Raw genomic sequence first — 10,115 nt, forward strand, 5'->3', positions numbered from 1 at the left:
TTTTCCTTCATTCGAAGAACTGTTCTGCCCACACAAGGGAGAGCCAGTCCTCCTGTTTGGTAGATGAGTCAGTTGCCTCAGATGACAATTACTGATAAGTGACAGCAAAATACAGGAGTATGCTAAGAAACAGACAGACAAACCTGCACCATCCTAAGGTAATCTGTCACCTTGAGCTATGGGCAAGGATGATGTTGAAAGGAAAAAAATAGCTGGTAGTCTGGTTGGTTTTCAAACACAGTATGAGAAATGGCATCATCTTGTTCTTTTTTTCACATATCAAGGATAGATTTGCTAAATATTGCCTTAAAGGAGTATGGAAGCCTATGTTAGCAGTAGCTTCATGGATCATGTATGGTGAGGTGGCCCAACTTTCTCCCAATTTTCATCTGAAATAGTTGTTTTAAGATTTGATTTCCAAATTGACTTTGCTCTCTTTTTTATTCCAAATTAACTTGGCCCCTTTTTGAGTGCTGAACCAGTCATATTGGATAGTGATGGGTGATGTAGGTGGAATATAACCTCCATAAATAGGTACACTATTCTAGTGTCATTTATAAACGAACACTGACTTGAATAATATTCTAAACAGGACTCCCTGTTTCTAAAGCAACCCAAGTAATATTTATTTATTGTCTTGCAAACCCTAGTTGCAGAAGGGAAGGAAGGAAGGACACACTAGGACTTTGAGAAATAACAGAATATTTGGTTTAATTAAAAGTGTATTTGTATTCCATAGAAAATTACCAGATAAAATCTGGACAGGATCTAACTGATTCAGTTAAACATATCAGAAGATAAATAGGAATTCAATAATATTATTATTTAAGAAAACACCATGAATTATAAATACTTTAAACCAGTTAATTTAAATACTTTAAATCATTCTTCCAGACTGATTCTTATAAATAATTATTTTAAACCGATAAATATTAATAAATACATTTGTATACTAAAAGGTGCTCTCAGGAGAAAAGCAGTGTTATCCCATGTTTGGCATCCGTCTTTTCAGGCCCCTGGGATTTTGTCTTTGGCTTCTCCGTCTCCTTCTGCTCTCTTCTTTTTTCACCTCCTGTAGGACACGGGTCATTTCCAGGACAGCCTTGCGCTGGGTTCTCAAATTGTCCATCTGTTTAAAAAGACAAATGTTGATCATTTTCTTTAAAAAATGCAGGGATTTGTGCATACAAGTGGAACAACAACAAAATATCACCGGCTTGAAGGAATAGCATTATATGGCTAAAGACATGATTCCTGGCATAGTTACATCCCAGTCAAAAAGTAACTTATGGTGACATTTATTAACCTTACACTGTGTGCAAGACACTAACAGAAGTCAAACCCGTATACCTGTGGGTCTCCTGATGTTTTGGCCTTCAACTCCCAGAAATCCTAACAGCTGGTAAACTGGATGGAATTTCTGGTAGTTGTAGGCCAAAACACCTGCAGACCCACAGGTTGAGAACCACTGCCATATACCCTGTAAAATCACAAAACATTTCTGCCAGCGTGGGTATGCATGTCCATGCTTTGTACTCATATAGACAAAGAGCTCCATGTATACATTATAGATCAGAGTCTATGAGCATGATACATCAATGCACATAAATACATTAATGCTTCATGTGAGCACACACCTTTGATTCATTTCAGGCAAAAGATCTAGTAGAAGGAGTATTGTGCATCACTGGCAACAGCACACATGTACACACACATACAGAGAGAGTGGGAGCAAGAGAGATTATGGAAACTGAAATATTCAAGAGCCTGACTAACCTTATGTATGGAATCTGTTTGTTTCACTTCCATTGCATGGTTAACCCCTGCTAGTGACTAAGACATACACATGTAAAGCCAGTGGAGTGGTCTAAATGAGAACAAGAGATGCCACCTATCCCTTCAATGACTGTGTATATAAGAATGTTTCAGCAAGTTGCTTGCTTGTAATCTGGTTGTGTGATAAGCCGTTGTGTAACATGATAGGAGATCATTCTGGCAACCCTAAAACCCTAAAACCTACTATCCAGACAGTCTTTTTCTAGGCAAGTCAGCCAACCCACTTCCCCACCATCCTTATCTCTGACCACAGTAACCAGTGCTTAGACATAAAAGAAGTTCCTCCTTCCTTCTGTCAGAGGTGTCAAACTTATGGCCCTCCAACTCTCAGAAACCCTAGCCATCTTGTCCAATGGCCAGGAATTCTGGGAAGTGAAGTTCAAAACTCCTGGAGGACCACAAGTTTGACACCACTGGACTCCTAGCTGAAGAATAGCGAAACCTTTTGGGGAAGTCAATGCTGGAGAGGAGAAGAAAGGTCTAATTCTCTCCAACATTGCCAACACCAAGATCTATGAAAAACTCGTTTCTCCTTCATTGGAACATGGATTTCTAAAATCCTCACTGAAAGCCTTATAAGGCTTCCCTGCATTGATGGAGGCATTACCACTGTTGGATAGGTAAGCACCAACCTTCTCCTACCATACTTTGATATTCCTAAAAATATTGACACTGCCAAACATACCTGCTTAGAACCAATTTGATCCATATTTCCCTGTTTCTGATATAACCCATCTTTCCAAAGTCATAAGCTTCCTCACATTTATCTCACTCAGATAGCAAGACATATGCAAACTTTCAAATCCTTATAGGAGAGAAAGAAATGAAAAGGAAATGAAACGAAAAGAAAAGAGCAAACTCATTCTTTCAATATTTACCGGAAGCTGGGCCAAGTGAATTAGATCATTTGCTTTCATCAAGCTTTCATTGTAGTTCTTTTTGTAGTCTTCCAGAGCTTCTCTCAATTCCTTGATATATTGTGGAGCTGGCGTTTTAGTTATATTGTTCAGCATTTGCACGTATTTAGAAATAATCTGGGCTATTAATATTTTTTTTTCATTGGGCTGCCAAAGGGAGAAAATACCAAAAATGCATTAGTGACATTTCTGAAGTAAGACAAATATAAACAATTCTGATTGAAGTCCTCCAGATTCTTTAATTTGAGGCCCTCAAACCATCACAGACACTAGTGATAACATCTCTTGAAGCAGTCAAAACAATGCCTCACCGCCTTCTAAAACCAGAATGATATTTGACTTTCTTCAGACATGTTCATATAATCATGTAAGTCAAAGTGAAAGAGTTCTGCCTTTCACATTTTGTTTCCTTGTCACAGGAAGAAAGAGAATGTAAACACTATTTATACAATGTTGTCTGGAAATACATGTCCTTGACTATAGGTTTAATCTGCAACAGGCAACTCATCTGCTGCATATGTGACTGACATTTCATCCCTTTGAGGAAGAGTTACACAAAAATTGTTCTGGTTTCAAAACGCTTTTCAATATATTTCATTGCCTGAAGCAGAAAATAAGCAATGTTCCCTCCTCTCCACTCACAGTGAAGATGCACATTTGTTGGAATGTGTTTTCAAGTCAATTCTATAGGGCACTGGTTCTCAATGTATGATGTTGTGTGGACTGTTTATTGCCTATGTTATGTTTTGTACTTGTTGTATTTTGTATTTTGTGTTACACCTTGAGTGTTTTGTGAGCCGCCCCGAGTCCCTTTAGGAGATGGTGGCAGAATATAAATAAAGTATTATTATTATTATTATTATTATTATTATTATTATTATTATTATTATTCTGTGGGTCCCCAAATGTTTTGGCTTTCAACCCCCAGAAATCCTAACAGCTGGTAAACTGGCTGGGATTTCTGGGAGTTGTAGGCCAAAACACCTGGGGACCCACAGGTTGAGAACCACTGCACTAGGGTTTTCATGGCAAGATTTATTCAGCAGGAGCTTATCATTGCCTTCCTTCAAGTTTGGGAGTGTGTGACTTGCACAACGTTTCCCAGTGGGTTTCCATGGCTAAGTGGCAATTCAAATCCTCATCTTCCAAGAGTCATATTTCAGCATCCAAACCATTACATTGGACTAGCATAGTAGCCAATCCCTACAAATTAGTTTGGCATCTGATTCAGAAAATCCCAAATGCTTCTTATGTTCTCTCAGTCAGTGAAATGCAATAATATATCTATAACTAACCACATTTTTGCCTTTTTCATGACATAATGTATTTGGTGAATGAAGCAATAAGAATAAACTTGGCCATGGCCCTCTCCTCTCTCCGCTGAAAAAACAAAGGAAGATGCTTACCTGTGACCATAGACCACTATCCAGCATTTTTGTGAAAACAGGCCCGCCCTCAGCAACATCAGACCGAGTGGCATTCTGTAATACAAAATACAAACCTTTCAATCAAACATATAACTTCATTCAGTCTTAGTAAAAAAAAACTTTGACTCAATTCCAGCTTTTTATGGCCTCTGGAGGAAACTCTTTCTCCTCAATCAGATCAACAAGTGCAATTAGTTTGCCTTCAGCCAGGCAGCCTGATTTAGTTTTAATCCCATTTTAAAGGCAAGTGTGTTCATCAGGGCTGGCCTCTTTTTTATTATTCATTTACAGCTTAGGAAGTCTGTGCACACTCCCCAGTCATTTTCATTTTCACCCCAAATCTTAATTCCACAGAAACAAAAACATCTCTTCACCTGATAAAATAAAGGCACATGAATACCCTTATATCGCTGTATATGTCAACTTGGAACTTCTTTTAAGTTCTCCCAAGACAGACGTTCTTGCCTTTTGCCCATCTATTCAGAGAAGGAGGGGGTCCCTTTTTATTAAATAGCTATTGTATAGTAGTCTCAATGGGCTGTGGATAAATCTACCTAGGTTGTGTTGTTGAAGGCTTTCATGGCTGGAATCACTGGGTTGTTATGAGTTTTCCGGGCTGTATGGCCATGTTCCAGAAGCATTTCCTCATGACGTTTCACCCACATCTATGGCAGGCATCCTCAGAGGTTGTGAAGTTTTTTCCTTTTTCGTCACATAATATAATTGGTGCATGAATCAATAAGGGTAATCTCTGAGGATGCCTGCCATAGATGTGGGCAAAACGTCAGGAGAGAATGCTTCTGGAACATGACCATACAGCCCAGAAAACTCACAACAACCCAGTCTATCTAGGTTGTTTGGGTTGATTTTTTTTACTAAAATGTCTAGACTTATACCTTTATATATATATAAAATATAAAATATTATATATATATATATATATATATATATATATATATACACACACACACACACACACACACACACACATACATTTATATAAACATAATATATATATAAACATTTATATTCTGCCCTTCTCACCCCGAAGGGGACTCAGGTCAGAGCACAACATATATACGGCAAGCATTCCATGCTGGACCATAAAATAATTATAAATATATACTAACATTAAAACATTAAAAACATTAAACATTAAAACATTAAACATATATATACTGTTATCAATATTCCAGATATAATGAATTCATCAAACTGACATGCCTCTATTGCCCTGTAAATAGATTCTACTATCATCTTCCTTGAAGTATAACCTATTTTTTAAAAGCCACAATAGTTTCTGATGCATCTCTTCGGCATATGCATGTAGAATCGGTTTAGAAAATGGAACAAGCATTTGAGTGCAGTAACTATGCGTTCTGGTCAATGAGATTAATTTATCTGATATCTTAACCTATTGCTTTACCCATTGCAGTCATACCTCGCTACAGCAAAGGGAAGTTGTTAGTCTCAAGACCGCTCACTACTAGTAGCGTTTGTTGTCAAAGGAAACAGCAAATGTGACCCCATTGTCTGACTCTTTCTTTGAACAAGGCTCACCACTAACAGCATGTGCCATTATGTAAGCTTTCATATGAGGTCCTGCTTCTCACATTAAAGGTCAACATGTGCCAAGTCATTATCCCCCTTGAGTGCCTCTGTGAGATTCCCTAGTGCAATTATCCCCAACCATTACAGAAATGGGGCCTTCCTGACTACTTTGGTTAGCATCCAGACCACATTCTTAGTAACATCCAGTGCTACCTTAAACTGAAATATGTATTTGTTGGGACCAACATTACCACATTATCAATGTATGATAACAATAATAGTTCTTTATCACTAAGAGGCCCTTAGGGAGGAGCAACTTAGGGAGCTGGGTACGTTTAGTTTGAAAACAAGTTGGGACATAAAAGCCACATTTAAATATTTGTAAGGATGTCATGGAGCCCTGGTGGCACAGTGGGTTAAACGGCTGAGCTGCTGAACTTGCTGACTAAAAGGTTGCAGGTTCAAATCCAGAGAGCGGGGCGAGGTCTTGCTATTAGCCCCAGCTTCTGCCAACCTAGCAGTTCAAAAACATGCAAATGTGAATAGATCAATAGGTACTGCTCCAGCGGGAAGGTAACAGCACTCCATGCAGTCATGCCACATGACCTTGGAGGTGTCTGCAGACAACGCCGACTCTTCGGCTTAGAAATGGAGATGAATACTAACCCCCAGAGTCAGATACGACTGGACTTCATGTCAGGTTAAAACCTTTACCTAAGGATGTCATACTGAAGATGGAGCCAGCTTATGGTCTATTGCTCCAGATAATAAGACATATAGCAATGGATTCCAGCTACAGAAAAAAAAGAGATTGCACCTAAGCAATATCAATTAGGAGGCATTAGGAAGAGCTGTTCAGTGAAATCCTGCCTCAGAGTATAGTGGAGCCTCTTCTGCAGGTTTGTAGGCAGAGGAACGTCCACTGAGAGAGCTTTGATTGTGTAATCCTACTTGGTAGAATGAGGTTGGACTGGATGACCTTCATGGTCTCTACAAACTCTATGATTCTAACCAAGGTGTTGAAACCTATTGACCAAACAGCCCCAACAGCTTGGATGGTCCATTGGGGTTGGGCTCAGATCCAGAACAAATTCACATTTACATGTACACAGAATCCACCAGCCAACATTGCCTGAAAGACTGGAGCCGAATCTACAGCTATGATTCACACACAAAAGTAGCATTTCCGTGGCATCTTTCACCGGTTGCAAACTTCTAAAAATGAGAAACTACAGTGAAAGAACTCTATACATTAAAATAGAAATGCACTATGGAAAGTAGGAAACAAGTTGTTTAGGTCTTGGACTACACATGGAATGAGTATATTGGAATGACTAAGATCAAGCAAGCGAACAGCTCTGTTCATATGCTTTCAGTCAGTCAGCTTCTACCTTGATACAGAAATCATAAAGGAAAGCACTCATCAACAGACCTGAGTTTTCTTTTAAGGTGTAAGAAAACAAGCAAGGTTATATTTTAGTTCATAGTTCATACTAAACGATCAGATGAAAAGGAGGATATTTCAAAGAAAGTCAAAGCAAATGCTGTGCAATCCAGTCCAACTTCACCAAACTGCATAAGACAAATAATTTGGAATTGCATGTCTGTATCCATGACACATTGCATCATCAATTCATTATTAGCAAGCTAGCTTTCCAAATGGAGAAAAGAAAAAAATAATCTGAATTTGTACTTACAAAGTCTTTCTGCAAACTTTCAATTGCACTAGTTATACGTTCAGAAGTTGAACTGGTGAGGCCCAATGAAGAACGAGCAGCCAGAAGGATGATCAAACAAATCTGCCAGGCCATTGCTCTCAATACAAGTAAGAACGCCCTTCGACTATAGATTCAAATGTTGAACCAGCACAAAGGTTCTAACCTGGTCGTCTTTTGTAACCTGCGACTTTGATGCTAGCTTCTCTAGGGTGGTGATATTTATACCCGGTCACTGAACTTTTTTCACGAATCAGAATTACGCATTTTTCACACATCCCTTGAGATGGTGTGAGATAAGGGGTTTGGTTTGTGGGATCTCTGCACCTAAAGTTTCCTTTAAGTGACTGGATTCTCCATATGATGAATACAAAGCTACGTGCCCAGCTTTTGGAGATTCCTTAGAAAGCATGCCCACACCAGCAAGAAGGCACAGGGGAGAAAATTCCCCACCTAACCCCACCCCACTTTAAAGGAAATCATTTGCACAGTGGTGTGAAAAAAAAATTAACTTTATTGGGGGGGAGCAAGAAACAAGACAGGAAATTCAGGTTTGAGGTATAATCTTTTGTTAGTGACTCAGATATATTCTGCAAACCATCAGAAAGCAAAGCCACTGCCTGTGGTTCATGGGTCAGTTTGACAGCCATGTCAGCCATGTTGCCTTTGAAATAATGGTTTCCAAATTTATAACTAAGACAGAGATCCAACAGATTAATAAAACTAATTCTTCATGGTAAAAAAAGGTTTTCCCCTGACGTTAAGTACAGTTGTGACCGACTCTGGGAGTTGGTGCTCATCTCCATTTCTAAGCCGAAGAGCCAGCGTTGTCCGTAGACACCTCCAAGGTCATGTGGCATGGAGTGCCATTACCTTCCTGCCAGAGCGGTACCTATTGATCTACTCACATTTGTGTGTTTTCGAACTGCTAGGTTGGCAGAAGCTGGGGCTAACTGCGGGAGCTCACCCTGCTCCCTGGATTTGAACCAAAGATCTTTTGGTCAGCAAGTTCAGCAGCTCAGCGCTTTAACACACTGTGCCACCACCAGGGGCCCAATTCTTCATAGATAATCAGTTTTAGTTTAAATGTAAGTTCTGCTGACATAACTCCATCTACTTTATTTGCTACTAAACTGGTTTATGCTAGGAATTAAAGGGCTGCATCCAACTTTAGCCCTGAATGGCAACTAACAAGTTCCACAAATTTCAATAGGATTTAGTTCAGAGGTTGCAATCATGCTGCCTCTCAGATACTGTTGGACTATAGGTTTCAGCAGCCATTGGAAGAAATGCTGGGACTTTCGGTCCTACAACATCTGGGCAATCACAGGATTTCTGCCCTAGTTTAATCTGATTTTAATCTGTCTCCTTTTAGCTTTTTTGACTCTTTAAATTTTTTAACCTACTAAAATCATTTTTAATATTTGTGATGTTCTACACTAAGTGTATTGTTTTATCATTCTTCATTCTGATATCTTTTAACAGATCTTGGATTGATGAACTACTTCATTAATACCCCCCAATTTAGTCCAAAGGCACTTTGTTGTTGTTTATTCATTCAGTCGCTTCCAATTCTTCATGACCTCATGGACCAACCCATGCCAGAACTCCCTGTCAGCCATGGCCCCCTCCAGCTCCTTCAAGGTCAAGCCAGTTATTTCAAAGATACCATTGCCTTTGGTCAGCCCCTCTTCCTTTTTCCTTCCATTTTCCCCAGCATCGTTCTCTTCTCCACGATTTCCTGTCTTCTCAATAAGTGCCAAAATACTTCATCTTTGCCTCTAATATCCTTCCCTCCAGTGAACAGACAGGCTTTATTTCCTGGAGTATGGACTGGTTTGATCTTGTGGTCCAAGGCACTCTCAGGATTTTTCTCCAACACCACAGTTCAAAAGTGCCTATCTTCCTTCACTCAGCCTTCCTTACAGTCCAGCTCTCGCATCCATAGGTTACTACAGGGAATACCATTGCTTTAACTATGTGGACTTTCATTGCCAGTGTGATGTCTCTACTGTGCACTATTTTATCGAGATTGGTCATTGCTCTCCTCCCAAGAAGTAATCATCTTCTGACTTCCTGGCTGCAGTCTGTGTCTGTGGTAAATCTTTGCGCCTAGAAATACAAAGTCTGTCACTGCCTCCACGTTTTCTCCCTCTATTTGCCAGTTATCAATCAGTCTGGTTGCCATAATCTTGGTTTTCTTGATGTTTAACTGCAGCCCAGCTTTTCCACTTTCTTCTTTCACCTTGGTTAGAAGGCTCCAAAGACACTAATGAAATACTCTCACCAACTATGGGCCCTTCCAGACAGGCCCTATATTTGAGGATCTGATCCCAGGTTTTCTGTTTATCAAAGATTATCTGGCATTGTGGATTCATATAATCCAGTTTAAAGCAGACAACCTGGGATCAGATCCTCAAATATAGGGCCTGCCTGGAAGGGCCCTATATCTTATGAAACTAGGTCTGGATCACATAAAAGGTACAATGCAACTATGTCCATGCAACTAGAACTTGACTCTAATAAAAGATAGTCATGATGCACAATTAAAAGTGAATTTACATAGTGTAAATCAAATTATTTCTGTTAAAGTAGTCATGGCCAATAAGAGACATTCAATATAACAAAAATGAAGCTGCATTCTGCATTGCTATGCTTTGAAAAGGGTA

The 10,115-nt window shown here is 39.4% G+C and overlaps 1 protein-coding gene across 1 annotated transcript; it reads right to left on the bottom strand.

Annotated features, from left to right (window-relative positions):
* Positions 1 to 698: 698 nt before the first annotated feature.
* On the bottom strand, positions 699 to 7,635 carry LOC103279816 (interferon gamma). The gene is made up of 4 exons (XM_062982591.1): positions 7,429 to 7,635; positions 4,160 to 4,234; positions 2,715 to 2,900; positions 699 to 1,129 (listed from the first exon to the last, which is right to left on the bottom strand). The coding sequence occupies exons 1-4, from the start codon at positions 7,540 to 7,542 to the stop codon at positions 983 to 985; spliced, it is 522 nt and encodes a 173-aa protein (XP_062838661.1). The 5' UTR covers positions 7,543 to 7,635; the 3' UTR covers positions 699 to 982.
* Positions 7,636 to 10,115: the final 2,480 nt, after the last annotated feature.

Source organism: Anolis carolinensis, chromosome 5, assembly GCF_035594765.1.
Source record: "Anolis carolinensis isolate JA03-04 chromosome 5, rAnoCar3.1.pri, whole genome shotgun sequence".
Taxonomy (NCBI): domain Eukaryota; kingdom Metazoa; phylum Chordata; class Lepidosauria; order Squamata; family Dactyloidae; genus Anolis; species Anolis carolinensis.

What these genes read in the sequence shown, in the direction of transcription:
- LOC103279816 (XM_062982591.1), bottom strand. Translation starts at nt 7,542, where the DNA reads ATGGCCTGGCAGATTTGTTTGATCATCCTTCTGGCTGCTCGTTCTTCA. An exon ending in AAAGTTTGCAGAAAGACTTT is followed by an intron (nt 4,235 to 7,428) that starts GTAAGTACAAAT and finishes TTTGTATTACAG; the next exon opens with AATGCCACTCGGTCTGATGT. An exon ending in ATAGTGGTCTATGGTCACAG is followed by an intron (nt 2,901 to 4,159) that starts GTAAGCATCTTC and finishes TCCCTTTGGCAG; the next exon opens with CCCAATGAAAAAAAAATATT.